Source organism: Peromyscus californicus, unplaced genomic scaffold, assembly GCF_007827085.1.
Source record: "Peromyscus californicus insignis strain IS unplaced genomic scaffold, ASM782708v3 Scaffold_12__1_contigs__length_115047231, whole genome shotgun sequence".
In the NCBI taxonomy this organism is placed as follows: domain Eukaryota; kingdom Metazoa; phylum Chordata; class Mammalia; order Rodentia; family Cricetidae; genus Peromyscus; species Peromyscus californicus.
The window spans coordinates 114,386,375-114,409,990 of NW_026294413.1; the positions used below are offsets into that span (position 1 = coordinate 114,386,375).

General features: G+C 41.3%; 1 protein-coding gene across 8 annotated transcripts in view; it reads right to left on the reverse strand.

Moving 5' to 3' along the window:
• Pxk (PX domain containing serine/threonine kinase like) overlaps positions 1-23,616 on the reverse strand; it is an 88,375-nt gene that overhangs the window by 21,101 nt on the left and 43,658 nt on the right. For all 8 annotated transcript variants that reach the window (XM_052734173.1, XM_052734172.1, XM_052734170.1 and 5 more), the window contains 12 exons: positions 16,509-16,586; positions 15,976-16,049; positions 15,015-15,089; positions 12,346-12,450; positions 11,212-11,313; positions 10,528-10,689; positions 9,962-10,079; positions 8,751-8,829; positions 6,856-6,904; positions 3,595-3,672; positions 2,632-2,718; positions 2,028-2,094 (listed from right to left, as the gene is read on the reverse strand). In XM_052734173.1, coding sequence (XP_052590133.1) covers positions 2,028-2,094; positions 2,632-2,718; positions 3,595-3,672; positions 6,856-6,904; positions 8,751-8,829; positions 9,962-10,079; positions 10,528-10,689; positions 11,212-11,313; positions 12,346-12,450; positions 15,015-15,089; positions 15,976-16,049; positions 16,509-16,586 — 1,074 coding nt within the window. The remainder of the gene's footprint in view (positions 1-2,027; positions 2,095-2,631; positions 2,719-3,594; positions 3,673-6,855; positions 6,905-8,750; positions 8,830-9,961; positions 10,080-10,527; positions 10,690-11,211; positions 11,314-12,345; positions 12,451-15,014; positions 15,090-15,975; positions 16,050-16,508; positions 16,587-23,616) is intronic.

Consider the following 23,616-nt stretch of genomic DNA (forward strand, 5'->3'; position numbering starts at 1 on the left):
TTGGTGCCCCATGGACACACTGGAGATGGGTCCTAGATAAACCACACCTTGCATTCTTCACAGTACTTCCTCAGCTCTGTATAATAGGATTGATCTGCTGAAAGGGAAGAGGTAAAACTCAACAAGGTTGCTTTCCTACGGTTTGTAGCACTAACAGATCTTAAAGATAGAAAACTGAACTTGTGATTCTAGTTGGGTTGGTAACTGATCAGTTAACCAGTACTTGGCTTTCCTAAACTCCTAAAGTGTCTTGGATATGATTTTTGTTTTTATTTATTTGGTTTTTCAAAACAGGGTTTCCTCTGTGTAGTGCTGGCTGTCCTAGAACTCACTCTGTAGACAAGGTTGGCTTCAAACCTGAATATCCGCCTGCCTCTGCCTCTCAAGTGCTGGGATTAAAGGCATGTGCCACCACTGACTGGCTGTGATTTTTGTTTCTTAGACAGGTTTCAAATTAGATTGGCTTCAAACTTACTATGTAGCTGAGGATAACCCTGAACTCCAGATCCTCCTGTTTCTACCTCCTAAGTGCTAGGATTACAAGCATGTGTCACCACAACTAGTTTATTGTGTTCGGGGAATGAAAGCAGGATCCTGTGTATGCTAGGTGACCATTCTGTCAACTAACGTTGACATTAGCCCTCTCAGAATTCTTTGGTGTCCACTCTGGCTGAATGTGAAAGAGAGCAGGCACAATCTTGGGAAGGGGGTGGGTTTCTCTGATTTACAAAGAACTAGCTACTTAGACATGCTGGTTGGAGACATGCATCTCCCCCTACCAATGAAAACCCACCCTATAACTATGGAACAAATAGATTTCCAAATATGAAATTACATGCCAGTCATAGCAGCTTCCATCCCCAAGTGTATGTTGGTCCTTAATGGGACCTCCTCTTTTCCTTCTCCCTGTGCCTAACTCAAGGCTAGGATTCTGTGGTAGATGTCATGATTCTCATCTTATTTCTTCCTTTCTTTTTTTTTCTGGGGGGGGGGGAGGTTCTTTTTTTGTTTGTTTGTTTTGGTTTTTCGAGACAGGGTTTCTCTGTGTAGCTTTGGAGGCTGTCCTAGATCTCACTCTGTAGACCAGGCTGGCCTCGAACTCACAGAGATCCGCCTGGCTCTGCCTCCTGAGTGCTGGGATTAAAGGCATGTGCCACCACTGCCCGGTGCATTCCAATCTTTCAATTTCCAGCTCTACCCACATCTCTGGCATTCTCCAGATGCCTTCATCTAGCCTTTAAGGTACATCTCAGTTCTCCTGCATACCTCACAGTATCTCCTCTAGTATAAGCAGACATTTCTTATCTGAATTGACCAAGAAAAATGAAGCATAACCTGTGATTGATCCATTGATCCATCCATCCATCCATCCATCCATCCATCCATCCATCCATCCATCCAGTCTCACTACAGTGTCCAGGCTGATAATCTGTCTCAGTCTCCTGAGTAGTTGGGACCACGTGTATGTACAAGCTTATGCCCAGCCCTTTCACTTTTAAAGACTTCTGCTTCATCACCTGTCCCTCCTCACTCTGGGTTAAGGAAGAGATGATGGGCTTCCTCCACACTTCACACTGACAGTGGAGCTTTCAATGCTCACCCTTGGCCATCTAGCTTCTCAGTCACTCTCCTCTTTGCATATTCAGCTCCTCCCTTTCTTATGGGTCCTCAATTTCCCCTTCCCATGACTCATTCCCCAAGGGCTGAAACTGCCTGGGTTCCTGAAAACTCCCTTCTCTTTTTCCAACCATATGAGCTCCAGAGCAGAAGGCAAGATTTAGGCTAATTTCCATGTACACAGAAGGGCCTATTTCTCTTCCATATCAAATGCTCCGTGTCTTTGAATGACTGAGTCTAGTTATCAGTGGAGAGGTGGGAGTATGAGTGTTGTCACAATTTTCACTGGGGACAGAGTTCTAATCTCTGCGCTCATCACTGCATTGCTCAGTCAAATCTCCACAGTACCTACAGAGTCTTGACCCACATCTCTGCATGCTGGGCTCCAGCCACCCAGACCAGTTAGTTACCTGAGTTAGTGGAGTTGTGTTTCACTGGCTGCTCCTCACTGTTTTCAACAGCAGATCGTTTTGATTTCTTTAAAAATAAAGGAATAGTGTGTGGTAAGCAAAGAAAAGGCACACTTTTTTTTTTTTTATTGAATTGTGCAGCCACCACTTCATCCCTCTCAGACATGAAAAGGCACACTTTAGCTGAGAGTTAAAAAAAATTCTAGATAAACAGTTTAGCCAGCTACAGAGAACGGTCTATTTGACTTCCTAACGCAACGCAGCGAAGAAGCCACAAGCCAAAGGGGAAAATAAAATCAAGAATGCCTGCATAACTACCCAAGTCCACCATTTCCTCCAATTTATGCCATAATGGGCCTAGCAAACCAGGAAACTATATGTTGCATTATGCTTCTGTGTACACGGGCGTGGGTGCATGCGTGCGTGCGTGCGTGCGTGCGTGCGTGCGTGTGTGTGTGTGTGTGTGTGTGTTTTAAACTCCAAACTAGTGATCTGGGATATAGCACAAAATGTGTCATTAAAATGTGCACCATTAGCTTTAGAATTTTCTTCACATGCAGTCAAGAACTTAAAAAGAGAGCACAGGAACAGACAACTGGCTTACCTTTCGAGCTAGGATCTTTCTCCTCTTCCTTTCTTCCTCAGACCCATGGTGTGACTGAGCTCTCGTTAGTCTTCGATGTTGGTGAATCTTTAAGAGACCATGTGCCCACAAGTGTAAGCAAATTATACCTACAGCAGGAGCCTAATGAGACTTGTACTGTTAAGATAAACATGTCTTTCTTAGCCTGCTGTCTTGTGGTTCAAGTCAAGATCTATGGGAGCAGGGTATGCTAAGTGATGATAATCCTTCTCACTTTCCCATTCCTTTCTACCATCTCTCTCTACAGAAAAATGAGTGCTGCCAACCACTCCACCTAGTAAAACCTAATCATGAAGGTTCATCACTCCTGTGCATGTGCTGTTCCTCACAGACTGAGGACTAGACTGTGAGATATTCTGCTCTGTGTCACAGCACTTAGCCCAAAATCTGGTTGAGAGCAACTATACACAAAGTGTTTACCAAGTGAACAGTCAAAAGCCAATCACGGGCTGGAGAGATGGCTCAGAGGTTAAGAGCACCGACTGCTCTTCCAGAGGTCCTGAGTTCAATTCCCAGCAACCACATGGTGGCTCACAACCATCTGTAATGATATCTGGTGCCCTCTACTGGCCTGCAGTCATACATGCAGTATACATAATAAATAAATCTTAAAAAAACAAAACAAAACAAAAAAAAAAACTCCTTGAACTGGAGTTGCTTTCTGAAAATGTCTTCTCTATACATTTAGCCGGGTGGTGGTGGTGCACGCCTTTAATCCCAGCACTCGGGAGGCAGAGGCAGGCGGATCTTTGTAAGTTCGAGGCCAGCCTGGTCTACGGAGCTAGATCCAGGAAGGGCACAAAGCTGCACAGAGAAACCCTGTCTCGAAAAACCAAAAAAAAAAAAAAAAAAAAAAAGCCAATCACTGTGACCCTCATGGCAGGGAATGGGGACACTAATAGTGAAGGACTACAGCCAGCTTACCTGCTTCTGTTCTTCACCGAGTCTCTTTTCTATACATTCTTTGGCAATTCTCAACGCCTCTTTTAATTTTGTGGGAATCTGAAAGGAAAAGTAGTACATGAACTAGTGATTGAAGTGGTTGGTGTCCCTGAGTCCTGAACACACTCCGCAGCAGCCATTATCACATGGGAAGTCCTCTAGAACAAAACCAGTTAAAACCACACACTCCATCTACACCACCTACACTCATCTTTACAGCACTTTTGGGCAATCAATACATAAAATTAAAGCATAAACAAACTGTTTCAAGTTATTCAAGAATTGCCAAAGCAATCTCAAAGAAGAACAAGGCATCAAAACCTATTACATGATCTCACAAAACCTTGTTTCAAACTAATTATTACATAGCTAACAGACCAGAATGAGAGGTTCTAGAAACACACCCACATGTACACAGCCAAATGGCCTTCCACAGAAGTGTTAAAAATGCACAATGAAGAAAGAACAATTGCTTCAAAAGAGTGTTGGTAAAAGTTAAATATCTACATGAAAAGTAGTAAAATTAGATTACTATCTTAAGTCATATTTGAAAATTAATTCAACATGGGTACAAGACCTAATTGTCTTAGAGCACAGGGAAGGGTCACTGTGGTACTGGATTTGTCACTATTTTTTTTCTTTTTTTCTTCCTTTCTTTTTTTGTTTCATTTTTCAAGACAGGGTTTGTCTATGTAGCCCTGGCTGCCCTAGAACTTGCTCTGCAGAGCAGGCTGGCCTCAAACTCAGAGATCTGTCTGCCACTGCCTCCTGAGTGCTGGGATTTAAAGGTGCATGCCACCACTGTCTGGCTAATATTTTCCTTTTATTTAAAAAATTAATTTACATATTAATCTGTCTATCTTTTTGGGGGACAGCACCTCCCTGAGTTGTTCAGACTGGCCTTGAACTCTGCAGCACAAGCACACTTGAATGCACTTGGGGTCATCTTGCTGCAGCTTCCTCAGCCGCCATGTTTGCCACCACTCGTCTCCAGGACTGGCTCCTCCTCTTAAGGGAGGGTCTTACTGTATGGCCCAGGCTAGCCTGGTACTTTCTGTAGCCCAGACTGGTCTTGAACTAATGATCCTCTTGCCTCAGATTACAGGCACAGACCATCATACCCAGCTGGAAATGATTTCTTGGATATGATACTAAAAACACAGGCAATGAAAGAAAACAATGAATAACTTGGACTCATCAAAATTAAAACTTTGTTCAACAAAGGACATCACCAACTATGAAATTTAAAATATTTTAATACTTATCTTAAAGGACTTAATATCAGAAGATATAAAAGAACTTCTGCAAATGAACAACAAAAACATGGAACCCAATTTAAAAATGGGAAAAGGGGGTGGGGGGCTGGAGAGATGGTTCAGAGGTTAAGGGCACTGGCTACTCTTCCAGAGGTCCTGAGTTCAGTTACTGGCAACCACATGGTGGCTCACAACCATCTATAATGAGATCTGGTGCCCTCTTCTGGCAGAATACTGTATACAGAGAGAGAGAGAGAGAGAGAGACAGAGACAGAGACAGAGACAGAGAGACAGACAGAGACAGAGACAGAGACAGAGAAATAAAAAAATAGGTAAAGGGTTTTAATAGGAATTTCTTCATGAAAAATATACAAATGATAAAAACATCTACATTATCAAATTGTCTCTTCACCATCTAAAAGAGATGTTCAACACTGAAGAAATACAAATCAAATTCACACTAAGATATCATATTCCTTCATAGCCATTACCATGAACACTATCAAAAAAACAAATTAAGAAATTAAGTCTAGCCAGGCGGTGGTGGCACATCCCTTTAATCCCAGCATTCAGGAGGCAGAGGCAGGCGGATCTCTGCGAGTTCGAGGCCAGCCTGGGCTACAGAGTGAGTTCCAGGAAAGGCACAAAGCTACATAGAGAAACCCTGTCTTGAAAAACCAAAAAAAAAAAAGAAAGAAAGAAAGAAAGAAAAGAAAGAAAGAAAGAAAGAAAGAAAGAAAGAAAGAAAGAAAGAAAGAAAGAAAGAAAGAAAGAAATTAAGTCTGGCATGGTGGCACATGCCTTTAATCCCAGCACTTGAGAAGCCAAGGCAGGAGGATTTGAGCTCCATGCTAGCCTGGACTATAGCAAGTTTCAGGCCAACTTGAGCTACAAAGTAAGACCTTGTTGCAAAAGACAAACAAATACCAATAATAATAAAGAATTATAACCAGTTAGGCTTAAGAGAAGGGTCAGTGGATAAGAGTACCTACTGTTCTTGCAAAGGATCTGAGTGTGGTTCCCAGCACTTCATGGCGGCTCGTGGATCATTCATCTAAACCTCAGTTCCAGGGATTCTAATGCCCTCTCCTGGCCTCTGTAGGCACCAGACATGTGTGTAGTACATAGACAAATATGCAGGTAAAATACTCATACATGTAAAAAAGAAAAACAAATCTTGGCAGGGATGTGGAGAAACTGGAACCTTGTGTACTGTTAGTATGATAATATTGTCACTGTAGAAGCCAATATGGAGATTCCTAAAACAAAATTAAAAACAAAAACAAAAACAACTGAAGAGCCATATGAGGAGGTGGAAGTTTTACTGCCATCCAGGGAGAGCCAGGGGTGCTGCTACTTCCCATGCTGCAGAGCACAGGCCAACCCCACTGCAGAGAACGACATGGCCCAAACAGCAAATGGTTAGTTACTAGCAGCCACAGAGCAGTGCAAGGCCTGGCTCTGGCTTTTCAGTTCCAGAGCCCATGACTGTCCTACCATACTGCTGCTTCTCTTGAGACTTCTTTCCAGATTTTTTTTTTTTTTAGATTCAGATGTTTGGGTTTATATTCTCTTCCAGATCCCACTATTCTGTTGATATTAGCCTAAATAATAATCACTTTCCACATTATTACAATGCCTTTATACATTTTACTTTTATTAGATAACATTTTTAAATATATGCACTATAGCTAGGCATGGTGGTGTATGCCTATAAACCAGCATTGGGGAGGTAGGCACAAGAGGATTGCTGCAAGTTCCAGGTCATCCATGTCTGTTAAAAAAAACAAAAGAAACAAAAAAACAACAAATCCTAAAACCAAAACAACCCCATGCATTATAAATGATCAAAACAGTAACTAGTTATAGGCTATTCAGGTTGTTTCATAATTTTTCATATTATGAATATTTTTGTTGTTTTTAAAAAATTAATTTCAAAGCCAATTTACTTATGTCACAAATCCAAAATTTATACAATTTGCTTTACCTTAAACTGTGGCTTTTCAGAAGTTGTTAGTAAAACATCACTGAATAATCTGTAAGAAAAGAAACAAATGAGTAAGGTCCTGGGTTTAATCCCAGTAACACGGAAAAAAAAAAATCTCCCTTAACCCAGGTGCACTCTCAGAGCAGGTAAGAGCAGCTCAAGACATCTCAGTCCCTGAGCCAGCCCAGCCTAGCACTAAGTTTGTTAGCCAAGGCAAAGGTATTTACACATCACTTGCTGTGCCCTCGGAGGTGCTATTAGGGAGGGGACCAGGTCAGTTATACTTGACACTATAAGCAGTATAATATTTGCAAAAAATCATTGGTAAACACCAGTTTACAAATGTTGCAAATAATATATTTAGTAGATGCTTCTAAACAGAACTATTTATTTTTCTTGCCTTAGAAATGGTAGCTTATTCTACAAATTGGTACATTCTGAATTGTCATGATTGGAATCTAAGAGAAAAATAATTTTCTTTTGTTTCTCATGCTTCATTCTAAAACAGCAGCTTCTGGATTATATCCGTTCTTTCTTCAAAGGTGTGTTATTAGAAACAGCAGCAGCAGGAACCCTGAACTGCTCTGGTTAGAAGGCTTGCTTGGGTAGTGCCCAAGTGGTTAAGTGATCTTAATGTGAGAATTCTTTTACAAAGATAGAAATTTACCCCATGCAGAAGTGACAGTTGCCTTTTCCAGGGTCCTTTTTGAGTCTTGGCCCTCCCCTACCACTCATCCACTGACTCCAGGCCTCACATCTCCACTAAACATAGTCACACCTCTTCAGCTGTTCTTTTCAAAGCTGAAGCCCATAGGGTGGAAAGTTTTAGAAGAAGACAAAACATTTGCTTGATGCTGGAATTGGGGACAGGCAAAATGCCTTGGGGAGAGAACCCGAGTACAAACTCAAGTACATCAGCCTCACACTGTTCCTAACCAACTGCACTTTGACTTAGGAGTCTATGTGAAAAACGTAGCTTTCAAAGTGGATCTATCTTTTCACATGTACATTGTTATTAGTGGCTGTTGGTTTGGAAACAGATGCTGCAGTGTCTGCTCATCAGCCAGGCTTATAGGAGGCTTCTCTAACCACATAGGAAGAAGGAACTAAGGACCTAAAGTTAGTCATAGCCTCTACCTTCACTTTGTCCTCCACCTTGTTGGCTGTTGTTATTACTTTCTGAATACCTTTGCTATACAACAAGCTGGTACAGACAAAGCAGGCAGAGCTAGGGAAACTTCTCAACACATTGAAAAAGCTTGCCCAAGTCCTCCCGGGATAAGGAATGAAGCTGGAATCCATTCACAAATTTGTCTGACTTCAGTTACAGCACCCTTAGCCTCTCCATGAAGGAACAGCACCTAAGGGAGAGGCCCCAGGGAGGCATCAGCACTCTGAAACCCTCACAACTCTGTTGACAGGAGGTCTTCTGAGTACAAGACCCTTAGCACAAGGTTTGGTACACGCTAGCAGTTTAATAGCAAAAGCACAGGAGCCCAAGAACACCCAATTCCTTGTGGAGGGCAGGCCCACCAAGGCCTGACGGATGTCAACTACACACAGCTAGGGGCCAGCTGGTAGCTGGCACAGGATCAGCAGAGAGGGATGCTGGAGAGGGCCCTCCTTCTATATTTCCTAAATTAGGAGCTACACACACACACACACACACACACACACACACACACACACAAATGTTAATGGTGATGGAACATATGTGGACTAAGCAGAGAGGACACAAGGCAATGTCATGGTATCATGCCATAAGAGACTCAGGGTAAGTCGGTCACTTCAACCCTGCAGGGACCACCACTGAGTCCATGGTACTGGGCTCTGGGCACAGCGGTCCAAGATTCAGCACAGTTATCAAGATTACAACCAATACACGATTGACTTACGGCATCTGTAAAAGCCGGGAGACGGTAGGCATGCCATTTTTACAGGCTTCACAAGACAGCGTAGACTCCAACACGGCCACTTGAAATGAACAGATACACATTTTAGTTCCACAGAACACTCTCTTGAAGATCCACTTGCTGAGGAAAAGTTTAACATCTCTTTGTAACAACTGTCTGCAGGCTGATCAGGACAGTGTCAAAAACTCTTCACATACAGACAGATGGCATATGTGAGGGGATGGGAAATGCTGGCATTTTCAATGACTCAAAAGAAATGCCTCAGAAACCACATGCTCACAGAAAGCTAAGTATACTCAAGGATAAATGCAGGGAAGCATCAAGATTGTATTCATACAATTGTTGTTTTTAGAGAGAAGCAAAAATTCTGAACTTGAAAGATTTTGTTGCTTGTTTGCTTTTAATGGAAACCAGCACACAAAGTGCCAGCTGCTGACCCTGCATCATCCAACACCATGCTATAAGAGAGTGTCTAGATTCTCCTACTCACAGGTTCAAACTCAGCAAGAAACAGTCCCAGGGTCTGTTCTCTTGAACTGCCTCATTTGGCACAGTGAAACTTGATGGAGTGATTTACATATGCCAAACAGAGCATTCCAAAAGCTACCTTGGGCCCTCTTTCTTCCAGCCTTGAGCTCTGAGCTGTCCATTTAGAAGATGGGAGGGTGAGTCTAAGATGAGATTACATCAGTCCTTATGCCTCATCTGTCCTTCGGTTCTCCTTAGTGTCCTTGGGTAAGGCTGTGGGTCAACAGCTCCTTGACCACACTTACATGAGAATCTGGAGGCCTGGCTGGGACAGCTAGGCCCTTATTTTCTAGGCTTCTAGCCACAGCTCTCAAGTACCTTCCAACTCCCACTCCAGCTTGGATGGGACTCTGACACTTGACTAGCTCCTCAAGTCTGACTTCAAGTTGCCTGACCCTCACTTATGCTTCTGATTAAATCCCAAGCTGGCCATAGTTCTCTTTCCATCCTCCTGCTTCCAGAATGATAATGCAGTTTACAGAAGTTTCGCCAAAGGCTTCAGACAGCTGAACAGACAGACAAGCCGTCTGAATGCTCACTGATGTGTGCTCTGTCTGTGGAGGATGACAAATTCCTCTGGATCTTTCTTGGACTTTGGAAAGAGGTTAAGTAGCTCTGCAGACTACCAGGTCCCAGCAGACCCCACACCCAAGCTCTATACTGACCCACAGCCATGGATGGTGCAGGAGGAAAGTAGTCAACAGGCACAGAGTCTGGAGGTCGTCCATAAGTCATTTCATACAGTAAGTGGCCAAAGCAGTGGACATCTACACTTTCTAGTGTCTGGGGAAGAAAAAGCAGTGCCATGTTCAACCTTCAGTCATTGGCCTCACTGCTCCTGCCCAGACTTCCACTGAGAAACAAGGCTCAGGGGCAGCCCCATTCCCAATAACTCCAAAGTCTTTTTCAAAGGCTCACAAGGCATTATTCTGATTTAACCAATAGGTCATTTTCTTTTTTTTTTTTCCGAAGCTGAGGACCAAACCCAGGGCCTTGTGCTTGCTAGGCAAGTGCTCTACCACTGAGCTAAATCCCCAACCCCAGTCATTTTCAATCAATGATTCTATTCACTTCCTTGCCCCACCCACCATTTCATCTTTGCCTCTTAAAGATCCAGCAACGCTCCATGAGAGAAATGGGAACAAGGTACACTCTAACTGTATTTTTTACTGCATAATGCATAGGGTGATCTGTACCTAAACACAGACCTGTTATGACTGTCACAACTTACATTGATTTTCCTGAATTGTGTGAAGTAGGATCGGTAGAAGGAAGGAAGACCCAATAAGGAATTTTCAAGATCTAGCAGTCGGCAAGTGTTGCCATCCATCATCACATTAGCTGCATGAAGATGGCCATAAGGGAATCCTTTGTCATGAAGAAACTTTAGTACCTATTAAAAAATGTGCACATTGAATTGTTCCCAATTCATGTCTATATAACATAGGTTAAATTCATGTTTTAAATATTTGTGGGGGTGCTGGATGGTGGTGGTGTATGCCTTTAATCCCAGCACTTGGGAGGCAGAGGCAGGTAGATCTCTGTGAGTTCAAGGCTAGCCTGGTCTACAGAGTGAGTTCCAACACAGTCAGGGCAATGTTACACAGAGAAACCCTGTCTCCAAAAATCAAAAAAAAAAAAAAAAAAACCCTGTTATTCTAGGGGCTGCAGAAATGAGTGGCTCAGCAGTTAAGATCACTCGTTGTTCTTCCAAAGACAAAAGTTCAGCTCTTCATAACCCTGTTGGGTACCTTACAACCACCTGTAACTCCAGCATCAGGGGATAACACCCTCTTCAGGCTTCTACAGAGGCCTCCACACATGTGGCAGACATACATACACAAATAAAATAAATCTTTTAAAAAACTGTAATTCTGGATGAAACATGAGTGCAACAAAATCAAATACCTCTTACCTCTAATATCTGCCGTCCATATGTTTTTATTTGCTGGAGTTCAAGGCCCTGGATTTTCTTAGGGCTGCAGTACTTCTTTAGGAAGGGGTCCTTTGGTTTTGCCTTTAGAAAGGAACCAAGAACACATAAAGTCGCAGAGGAGCCAATTTCTACCTTGGGGCTTCCTGAAAAGGTAAGACTTCATGGAGACCAAGGTGCCAGGGGCCCCAGCACACAGGATGTGGCCTTTGTTGTTGTACTAATCCAATAGTCTGTAGGCTGATCTGGGCTCTGTTTCTTCTGTATCCAAGGGACTACAGACTTGGTCTCACCCTAGGCAATTCCCAAAGTCTTGCCTACTGTTAGAATTCTCCAGGACTGCTTTGTTAAATGCAAAATACAAGCTTTAAAACTTATCAACTAGCCAGGCAGTGATGGTGCACGGCTTTAATCCCAGCACTCAGGAGGCAGAGGCAAGCGGATCTTTGTGAGTTCAAGGCCAGCCTGGTCTATAGAGCGAGATCCAGGAAAGGCTCCAAAGCTACACAGAGAAACCCTGTCTCAGAAAAAAAATAAAAAATAAAAAAACTGAGCAGCCTACCATGTGACAGATGTCTATCTTTCCTCGTGGGAAAAGAAAGACTCTTTAGTCAAACTAGGTAGTTTTTTAAAATCAGATTTAAATTTTTGTCTGCTTGTTTTAATTTTTTGATGTAGGGTCTTACTATGTAACCAAACGTAGACTAAAACTTGCAATCCTGCCCTAGCCTCCGAGAACTGGGATTTCAGGGTGTACCACCATGCTCTGCTTAAAATTTAAAATGAAAATAATATTAACGAGGCCTTAGGGGGGAAAATAATATAATCTCAAAGATATTTTTTTTTTTTTTTGAGACAGGGTTTCTCTGTGAAACAGTCCTGACTGTCCTGGAACTTATGCTGTAGACCAGGCTGGCCTTGAACTCACAGAGATCCACCTGCCTCTGCCTCCCAGAGTGTTGGGATTAAAGGTGTGTGCCACCACTGCCTGGCAAAGAAAATAATTTTTAAAAATTTATGGGGCCTAACTTCTGGAATTTTCTATATCATGTATCAATAACAGGCTCTAAGGGACCAAAGAACTTCATGAGCATGACCTCGGTTTATAAGCAGTACCTTGTAGATCAGATCCTTCAGCGTTCCTTTTTCATTAAAGGTTCTAATCAGCAATGCTGAGGATTCATTAGCTGTAGCAAAGGTAACCCGATATATGTAAGGGTGCTACAAAACAAAAAATGAGATTCAGGTTGGTTCACATCAGGATCTAGGTCCTTTTAGACTCATGATCTGGTTATGCAGAGTCAAGCACCATGTCGGTGGTTTAGTCTTGTACAAAGTGACAATCCCTGAACACACGCTACGTTCAAGTCATTAGATGATCAACTAGCTCCCCCCTCAGATGGAGAAAGAGGGAAGAAGTGACACAGCAGTCTGCACGGAGCTCTGCCTGGCTAAGCCCTCCTGTGAAATCTCCGATGTCAGAGGCTCCTCATGGAAGGCCTCGCGCGGCTGTGTGCATCCAGAGTTAGGGGAAATCATGGTGGCTGAGAGGAAAAGGGTGGAGTTTTGAGAAAATGGAACCTGATAAAGAACACAGTTGAGTCACAGAACAGCTAAGCAGGCGGCAGGGACAAGCTCTGCACTGCTGCTGGGATGCCAAGGCTGGGAGCACCACAACCAGAGGAGCGTGAGTGGTGTACATGGCACCTTGTTCAGAAGCCACAGTGTGAACTTCCCTGACCTCCTACAGAAGTTTGCAGTATGCCTATTCAGTGTCTTCCTCAAATGTCAACCAAGCAAGGAAAGAATTAAACAAATTCTTTAAAGACTTAAAAGTCTTCCTATAACCTGGAACTTTGAGTATATGGACAAGAAGACTAACTGCCAGGCTCTAGATAACCTGGTGAATTACAAGCTAACCAGCTGGTCTTTAGGGAAACATGCATTACTTATACTAATAGACAGTCCTAATACAAAACCTTGCTTGGATTATCACAAGTATATATTCAAAATATGTCTGAGGTCTAGCCTGCAAATGGGTTAATGTTGATATCTAGTACCTGTTGTCTATATTCTAGAAGGAGCTGCTTGTGGACTGAGCTACCAAGCACAACTAATGTGCATTTCTTACATGCACTATGTTATGTGTCTGTGTGTGTAGGGGGGGCTGTTTTTTATTTGAGACAAAGTCTCACTATGTAGCTCAGGTTGGCCTTGAACTTGTAACTCTTCTACTTCTGCCTCCCAAATACTGGTATGACAGCCTGGGCCACTACCCTAAGTGTTCTTTCGTTGTTGTTGTTTTTAATTTTTTTATCTTATGTGCATGATTGTTTTTCTTGCAGTTATGTATGTGTACTACATGTGTTCCTGGTACCCACAGGGGTGTCAGAAGAGGGTGACGGATCCACTAGAAGTGGAATTATGGATGGTTGTGAACCACCATGTGGGTGCTCAAAACCTAGGTCCTCTCCAAGAACAAGTGCTCTTAACCTCTGAGTCATCTCTCCAGTGCCTTCTTTCTTGTTTTTGTTTTGTTTTCCAAACATTTATTAAAAGTAATTTAAATGTGGGTGCTAACTGGGCCTGGTGCAAGCCTATAATAACAGACTTAAGAGGTAGGGGTAGGAAGCTCACAGGTTCAAAGCCTGCCTGGGTTATAGAGTGAGTCCAAGGCCAATCTGGGGAATTTAGTGAGACCCTATCTTTAAATAAGTGGTAAATTATGGCTGGGGCATACTTCAGTGGTGGAGCATCTGCCCACATATACAAAGCCCTAGGCTCAAACTCAGTTACTGCAAACAACAGCAACAAAATCTGAGTGCTGAAAGCCTGTCATACAATCAACTGAACTCAAGGCCACAGCATTTTTCTTGGACATAAATCACACCTCATTAAAAGTTGGTCTCATTGCTTTAACAAGATGTCTTCAAAAGTAAACTTGCCAATCTAAGGGGACAAGTCAGTGTGACTGTGCACGCTCCACAAGCAACTACCCGTAGAGTGTGGAAAACAGGGAATAGATATCAACATTAACCCACCTGCAGGCCAGACTTCAGTCTTTGCTAAAGACATTCTGTACATATTCTGAGTCTATCAGTGTCCTTTCTTCCAACAAAGGCCTTAGATTAAGACTGTGTATTAAGTATAAGTAATACATGTTTCCTTAAAGGCCAGCTGTGAAAGGTAACTCAGACAGCAAAGTGACTATTTTGCCATTTCTTCACCCAGGTTACCTAGAGCCTGAACAATTAGCCTTGGGCTAGAAAGAGACCTTGGGAGTCCCACTGATCAAAAACTCAGTAAGAACAAAAGGTTCATGGGTGGTAGTGGTGCATGCCTTTAATCTCAGCACTCAGGTGCATCTCTGTGAGTTCGAGGCCAGTCTGGTCTACAAAGCAAGTTCCAGGACAGTCTGGGCTCTGTTGCACAGAGAAACCCTGTCTCAAAAACAAAAAATAAAATAACATAAAAAATAAAACAAACAAACAAAAGAACAAGAGTTTCAGACAAGTGCCTCTTTCCTACTCTGGTATTTGATTAAAATACAAAGACTACATTTAGACTACATTTAAATTACTATAATTAATGGGCTATGAAGATGTCACAAATGCTGGCTTAAAAGGCCTCTGATCTCTGGGAGTAGCCCTGCACACTTCTGGTTTGAACTAATAGCCACTGTACCTCTCCATTCTCTTGAGCCTACAGGGTATTTTCAGCTCTTCTATCCAGGTTCACTCCCAAGAAAACACTGGCTCTGATTAGCAAGGAGGACTTGTACTTACCACACAGGAAGGCAGAAGTTTGATTACACACTGAAAATCTTTATCTGACAAGTACTTGTCTGGGCCAAGATCAGCCTAGAAATACAAGAAGAAATATCAGAGCACCACTTTGTTCACCAAAAGAAAATTTCCTTATGTCTTTCACCCTAATTTTATTTATACAAATTATCTTTTTAAAGATTTATTTATTTATTTATTATACAGTATAATGTCTGTATGTATTCCTGCAGGTCAGAAGAGGGCACCAAATCTCATTACAGATGGTTGTGAGCCACCATGTGGTTGCTGGGAATTGAACTCAGGACCTCTGGAAGAACAGCCAGTGTTCTTAACTGCTGAGCCATCTCTCCAGCTCCCAAATTCTTAAGTATTAATCAAATATGTAAACTGTATTAAGTCTGCTGCTTCAAGGCCTTTTCTGGAGAGGTAGTATATACACATACGAACGCCAGGATATGACCAAGATTTCATCCAATCCTATAACCAAATGTGTCACTAGAACTCCCAGAGAGAAAAGAATGAGGTAATGCCCAACAGCTTTCTTTGGAGGTCACTCCAAAACTGTCAGTCCTAATTCCAGACTGTTCCTACATCCTTCTGAACACATATTACTTGACCAAATGTATAGCCAGGCATTTTTAACAGCCCTCTGCAAAGTGGGACTGAGAAAGTCCTCACATCACCATGTAAGAGCTTGGCACAGTTCTGAGAGTCTCTTACCAAAACTCTCTTTCATAGTAGTGGCGCACACCTTTAATCCCACCACTCTTGAGGCAGAGGCAGGTAGATCTCTGTCAGTCTGAGGACAGCCTGGGCTACAGAGTGAGTTCCAGGCCAGTCAGGCTACACAGTGAAACCCTATCTCAAAAAACCAAACCAAACCAAAGTGAAACAAAAAGCCTCTCTTTCGATACATTATTTAAATCTCTTGGAATAAACTAAAGCAAAAGAATTAGCTTACCCAGCTCAACACCAGTCGTTCCTTTGGTTGATTTTTAATTTTCATCAAGAAATATTTCTTCCTTATCCTCCAACCTACCACAGAAGCAGAAAGGTGCTTATAGCTTCAGCATTTTTGCTACAGTTGATGTAAATTTTACTGACACTAAATAGTTAATCAAAATTACATTTAGCAATCTTAGCCACAGCTATTTAGAGCCCAATCACTTAACAATGTTGTATGGAAAGGCTATATTGTAAAAATAATAAACAAAGAAATTACTATACTTATGGAAAAGTTAATAAGACAGTACTTCAATCTAGATCTACTGAAAATGACCACGGAAGAATGAATAGAGGTCTGAAAGTTACCAGCACCCTAGTCCTCTGACAGGGCTTTAACCAAGGTTAATAGGTATTAAAAGTTAAGGACAATACTTCAGGCAGTAGAGAGGTACAAGGAATATGATGTTAACAGATGTAAAGAGCTTCACTAGGATGACTAGGCATCCAGTTCTGTGACGTCTTCGTAGAATGGGCATGTCAACCTCTCACCTATGTCTTTCAGTGGTTCTACCACCTCCCACTTTGGTTCTGATCGGAAGAACATGGAAACCTGTTGTAAGGCGATCTCTGTAACAATATTGTAGAAATCCATTAGTCAGATGTGTTAGGAAAGACCAAAGGCTTCACATATTGTTCATGCAAATGAAACCCTGTAGTCTATAGACTTCTTTAAAAAAAAAAAGTGTAATTAAGGCTGGGTGGTAGTGGAATACACCTTTGTAATATGAATGTTAAATGGTCTTTTAATATAAAACCCAGTACAGATACAGATATTGGGGTAAATGCTGAAAGATTAGAGAGACAAAGGAACAAGCCACTGCTACGTCTCACCTCACCAATTCCATGAATTCTCGGACTAAAATCCTCTGAGTCCTCACCTGAAAGCCTCCAGCCAAAAAAGCCTTTAGTTCCTCTCCTCATGCTTTATATACCTTTCTTGCTGGGATTAAAGGCATGTGATTCCCAAGTACTGGGAATAAAGGTGTGTGCCACCATTGTCTGACTCTGTTTCTCTCCTAGTCCAAATCAATCTCATGTAGTCCAGAGTGGCTTTGAACTCACAGAGATCCAGATGGACCTCTGCCTCTGCTGGCTAAGTTTTTGTTGCATCTCTGCAGCAAACTCCATAGGTTTTGGGGCTCCAAAAACCACAGAAGTTAGATGCATTTGCACATTCCCCTTTGCAGACAGCTGGATCTTTGGCTTCTCCCCTCTCCTGGTGTGTTTTGGCTTTCCTTGGGCCCCCTCCTTGGGCTGCTGCCACACCATCATCTGAATTGTCATTGTCAGCAGATTTGGTGAGTCAATTGGGATTTCTTAAAGGGAGGAATTAGTTAAAAGAAAGTTTTTTCCCACATTAAAAAATGGGAAACACGCCGGGTGGTGGTGGCGCATGCCTTTAATCCCAGCACTCGGGAGGCAGAGCCAGGCGGATCTCTGTGAGTTCGAGGCCAGCCTGGGCTACCAAGTGAGTTCCAGGAAAGGCGCAAAGCTACACAGAGAAACCCTGTCTCGAAAAACCAAAAAAAAAAAAAAAAAAAAAAAAAGGGAAACACTATTACAATGAAGGGAGTTTGCTCTCTGTTTGATAATACGATTTATGGTCTGAAAATGGAACAATTAAATGAGAGGATAATTAATGTTGATGGGATTTATGTAATGTCAATTATAAATATTATTTGTTTGATCATTTCTGTTTTATCATTTAAAAAGTTGGCTAATATGAGTGCCAAGATAAAAGCTTTAGAAAAACTTATTAAAACAGATCATAGAGATAATCAGACCCAGATAGAGAAATTTAAAGAACTAATTTCAGCATTGTATTATAAGGTTACAGAGAAACAGCCTAAGGCTTTCAAACAGACAACCTTAATTTATCCAGTAACCTTACAGGAACTACCAAATAACAGATATCCCCAAGACTGTGTATGAGCTGAATGGACTCCTGTGCAAATGTTAGATCTGAGGACATTCAAAGAAGCAATAGTCTCATATGGCATCCATTTATCTTTTGTGAAGCAGATATTAAATTTGTGGTCAACTTGTAATAGAATTATCCCTCAAGATTGGAGAGATTTGGTTACAGCAGTTTTGGAGGCTAGTTCCCATTTACAATGGAGGACCTAGTGGAAGGATGAGGCTAAGACCATTGAACAATGAAGTAGGGTTAGAGCTATTGAAATATCCCAAGATCAACTTCTTTGAGAAGGTGATTATGCTGATATACAAAGACAGTCTTTATATGATGACCACACCCTGGCTTTATGCCACATGGCAGCCTTGAATGCTTGAGACAGAACTGAAGAAGTAGGAAAGAAAATTGAATCATTTACAAAAGTTATACAGGGCCCCAAAGAAACCTTCACTGATTTCTTACAAAGACTGACATCAGCAGTAACTAGAATGATACCAAATTCAGAAGCTAGACAGATAATAATTGAATCCCTGGCTTTTGAAAATGCTAACACACAATGCAAAAGGGTAATTAGACCATTAAAGGCAAGATCGGCACCCTTGGAGGAATGGATCCAAAATACAATAAATGTTGAATCTCATGACCATGATGATGCTTGGATAGGAGAGGTGATTTCCAGAGGTTTGAAGAAAAATAGTAATGTCAGATATTTCAATTGCGCAAAACAAGGTCACCTAAAAAGGGACTGTAAACAGGGCATTCCTAGAAACAATGTTTTTTCAAGGAACAATCCCAACAGAATGCCCTTCCCTTCTGGATTATGTAGAAGGTATGGCAAAGGCAGACACTGGACTAACGAATATGTCGGGAAATACCAGGAGGGGCCTTTCACAGGCCCCCATGTCAAATTCCATTCAGTCCTTTCCTGTCACCATGGAAGAAACTCCATCCCAGAGTAATTAAAGAACCTAATGCCTATTGTAAAAAACCATACTTCTCTGGATGATAGCACAGCTAAAGAAGAGAGAATAAAAAATCAGGAGAAACTATGAATCAAAATTGATAAAGATTAGAAAATGGAACCTCCCCAAAGTTAGGATTGGGGAAGGGTTTTGTTTTTATCTTTCAGGTGAATGAAGGCTAAGAAATCTGAAGACTACTGGACAAATGAGACATCTGAAGAAAAAGGACAAATCATCCAGAAAAAATGGCCTACGAAAAAGATTTTCTGCAATGAACCATGACCACACCTAAGAGCGACTTTCAAGTCTCCAAAAAGATGATGGGACCCCACAATGACGATTCCATCAGGACAGTGATAATGCCACCACACTGACAAACATCACCCAAAGATGGGCTTTAGACTACAAACTGCTCAGGACAATATCAAGATGGCTTGCTGAGATGATAAAGCCTCACAGACTACTCCAGTCAGGACTGGCCATAATCCTCAATTTTCTTTGTGTCCCCATAAGACTACCAGTGTCCCCAATCAGCAGGAAGTAGCTTAGAAAACTACACCCACATTCCCAAAAAATGGATTATGGATGTTTGTCTTTGTTTTAGGGGTTGGTTAAAAATTGTTACTGGTTATAGTCAATCTCTTTCTAAAAAAAAGAAAGGGGGATATGATATAGAAATGTATTATATAGAAATGATATGATAAAAGGATAGATTATTGAATCTACTTTGAAAAGAAAAAAAACAGAGTATAAATATGATAAGACAAAAAGGTAGATTATTGAATTTACTTTTAAAAAGCAACTACTAGTTTTAAATATTTACACTGGATTGGATTTTTGTATATTATATACAAATTGTGTATATTGATATAAATTTGAGATTAATTTGTTAGGTATTGTACATATACAGCTCATTTAACAATATAATGCAAATTGCTAGTCCTTGAAAGGTATTATCACCAATTAATTAGGATATAAAGAAATGAAAGTTAGTAGTTAGGTATTACAATCTAACTTATAGTCAGGTTAGGTATGCTTTCAAGGTCAAACAGGTTTACTTTATTTTATTTATTTGTTTGTTTGTTTGTTTTTCGACACAGGGTTTCTCTGTGTAGCTTTTGGAGACTATCCTGGAACTTGCTGTGTAGACCAGGCAGGCCTCAAACTCACAGAGGTCTGCCTACCTTTGTCTCCCAAGTGCTGGGATTAAAGGCATGCGCCACCACCACCCAGCTGCAGATATATTTTAGATAGATCATCTTCAAACACTTCAGAAATCTGCAGAATATTCTTCTGGGCTGCAAGAATATATTATAGAGATTCAGCTGTGTATTAAAGCTATACCTAGAAATTTCAAGGAATTTTTCTAGAAGAAGCCATCTATCACCGATTATTTGGTGTTGTTTAATATATATTTTTTTAATATTTCAGCTGTCTTCTGCTATGAAATTCTTGTGGGCCCATATACTACTAGACCATATTGGCAAACAGTTCAGCTTCTCAGACCTGCTGATCCTCTAGACAACTAACTCCCCGGCTGAGTCTAGGAGACAGGCTTTGTAGAAGCATAGCTTTGCTTCTTGTGCAAATGCAGCTCAGACCATCCCTTACCTTCAGGTCTAGTGGCATTCCAGAGCTACTGACTCAGAACAAAGGAGGTTATTGCATATCCACGTGGAGTAAAAAGTGAAGCACAATTCCTGGGGGCAGAGAATCAAGTGGCTAGGAGAGACAGGAGAAGGCAGTTTTTCTGTAGATGGTAGACAGAACCCTGTGGCCAGAGAGAAAAGAGGAAGACAGAGATTCTGTAGAGGGTAAGGCAGATCTCTTGAAGAGTCTTCTGAGAGCCAGGAGTAAGGAGCGAGGAAGGAAAGATGGAGGACGAAGGAACAGAGGATGAAGATGAGGTCAAAAGCATAGGAGCTTACTAAAACTATGAGGACAGGAAAAGTGGGCACAGAGAGGAGCTGAATGTGAGGACAGAGCTGAAGCTGTATAGATAGAATTTTGTCATAGAGAAATGAAGTAAATGGACAAAGAGCATGGTGTACATAGATTCTTTTCCCTGAAAACAATTCTCACCGTTCATAGTTTCTCTTCTGGACCCCCTGGGAAGAATATTATTAAGGCTGGTCCAATAATATTTGAGAGAATATGGCATTTAAGATTTTTTTTTTTGAGCTGAGGATCGAACCCAGGGCCAAGCGCTCTACCACTGAGCTAAATCCCCAATCCTTAAGATGTTTTAATAACATAGATTCTTCTTTTTTACGACTATGAGATATGTCTGCTCCTGGCAGATTCAATCTACTTCAGAGGAAATGATGGGCATCGAAGAAACTCCATATGGAGTTTTACTTTCTTTGTGGCAAAAGTTAGCACTAGGCAAGAAAATGCCCTTACATCAAATGCTGACAGTATGCAGTCCAAATGGACAAGCAAGACACAAAAGAAAGGATTGACAAACCTTGCCAAGACAAGGTAAGACAATCCAGAAAATCTTGCTTCACAGAAAAGTCTGTCTGATATGTTAAGCCTGTAGGCTGAAGATGGATGCCACAATGTTGCAGAGGAACCTTGGGTGACTGTCCAGGCAGCCAGCTGTTTCTATCATTTTTCACATTTTTTTGTAAGTCATTTGTTTGCACTTCCTGCTTACTTAGGTAATATTATTTTCTTCTCAGGTCTCTGAGGGAGTTGAAGACTAGATAATTATATAGTTTTCCTTGTTAACAAATTCAGAAAAGAAACTCACTAAAGAGGTGTAAAGTGTAAAGTTTGAAAGGCATCAAAAGATAGTTTTCGGTTGGTAATACAAGTTAGGACAGAAAGTGAATTAGGTACAACACTTTGGATTCACCAAAATAGGATAAATAATAGAGTATTTTTTCTGAATTTGTCAAATGTTAATGGACTGGACATTGTTAATATAATTCTTGACTGTATATACTGTATATAGTTATTATACCTGTATATAGCTTTTCTTGTATTAGTTATAACCTTCTTTTATTATTTTAGACAAAAAAAGGGGAAATGTGGTGATATATTGTGTACCCTAATAAAATTTGCCTGAAGATCAAAGAACAGATGCTGTGGGATGGTCTGTATGTCAAGTGTGTTGCTGATTGGTCAATAAATAAATCACTGATTGGCCAGTGGCCAGGCAGGAAGTATAGGTGGGACAAGGAGGAGAATAAAGCTGGGAAGTGGAAGGCTGAGTCAGAGACACTGCCAGCTGCCACGATGACAAACAGCATGTGAAGATGCCGGTAAGCCACAAGCCATGTGGCAAGGTATAGATTAATGGAAATGGATTAATTTAAGCTGTAAGAACAGTTAGCAAGAAGCCTGCCACGGTCATACAGTTTGTAACCAATACAAGTCTCTGTGTTTACTTGGTCGGGTCTTAGCGGCTGTGGGACTGGCAGGTGAGAGAGATTTGTCCTGACTGTGGGCCAGGCAGGAAAACTCTAGCTACAAACAGAAAAAGCCACTAGATTAAACATAGATGCCAGACAGTTGTGGCATACATCTTTATTCCTAGCACTTGGGATGCAGAGGTCTGCCTGGATCTCTGTGAGTTCAAAGCCACTCTGGACTACATGAAATTGATTTGGACTAGGAGAGAAACAGAGTCAGACAATGGTGGCACACACCTTTATTCCCAGTACTTGGGAATCACATGCCTTTAATCCCAGCAAGAAAGGTATATAAAGCATGAGGAGAGGAACTAAAGGCTTTTTTGGCTGGAGGCTTTCAGGTGAGGACTCAGAGGATTTTAGTCCGAGAATTCATGGAATTGGTGAGGTGAGACGTAGCAGTGGCTTGTTCCTTTGTCTCTATGATTTTCAGCATTTACCCCAATATCTGCACCAGGTTTTTTTTTTTTTTTTATTAAAAGACCATTTAACATTCGTGTTATATGCCTCTAATCCCAGCATTTGGGAGGCAGAAGCAGGCAGATCTCTGTGTGATCAAGGCCAGTCTGGTCTATAGAGTTCCAGGATAGCCAGGGCTACACAGTGAAACTATGTTTAGAAAAACCAAAAAAAGAAAGAAAGAAAGAAAGAAAGAAAGAAAGGAAGGAAGGAAGGAAGGAAGGAAGGAAGGAAGGAAGGAAGGAAGGAAGGAAGGAAGGAAGGAAGGAAGAACAAAGAAACAAAGAAACAAACTCATGATCAAAAAGGGGAAGATTAAAAATAATGTAGGCTTTTAGAATGGACACTAGGGAAACTACTGAAAGCTGAGTAATGCCTAAGTTTAATGGTAATGTACCAACAGTGCTTTCTTAGTTCTGGTTTACTTGCCATGGTTATTTCAGATGCTATACTGGAGTATAGTGAGGTGAGGGGTGTCTATAGAAACTATTACTGCAATTTCTCTGTAAACTTAAAATTATTCCAAAATTAAAGGACTATTAACGAGCAAAAATAAGATTACTAATCATGTGGAAACAGACATATTTTTAAAACTAGGAAATCTAAAGTACGTAAACTAGCTGGCTAAACTAGGAATTTAAGCCACAATGAAAGCTCAAGACTCAAGAAGTATTATAAGGTCACATGGAACAGCATGTTCCAAGTGATACTCATCCCATCTTTATTCCTTGTGGAGTTACAGCATTCATGAACAAAGAAGTGATTAGCTATAAGTATATGCTGGAATAAAAGCCAGAGTTACAGAAAAATATCTTCACGACAACATGGCTCAATTGTGGTGT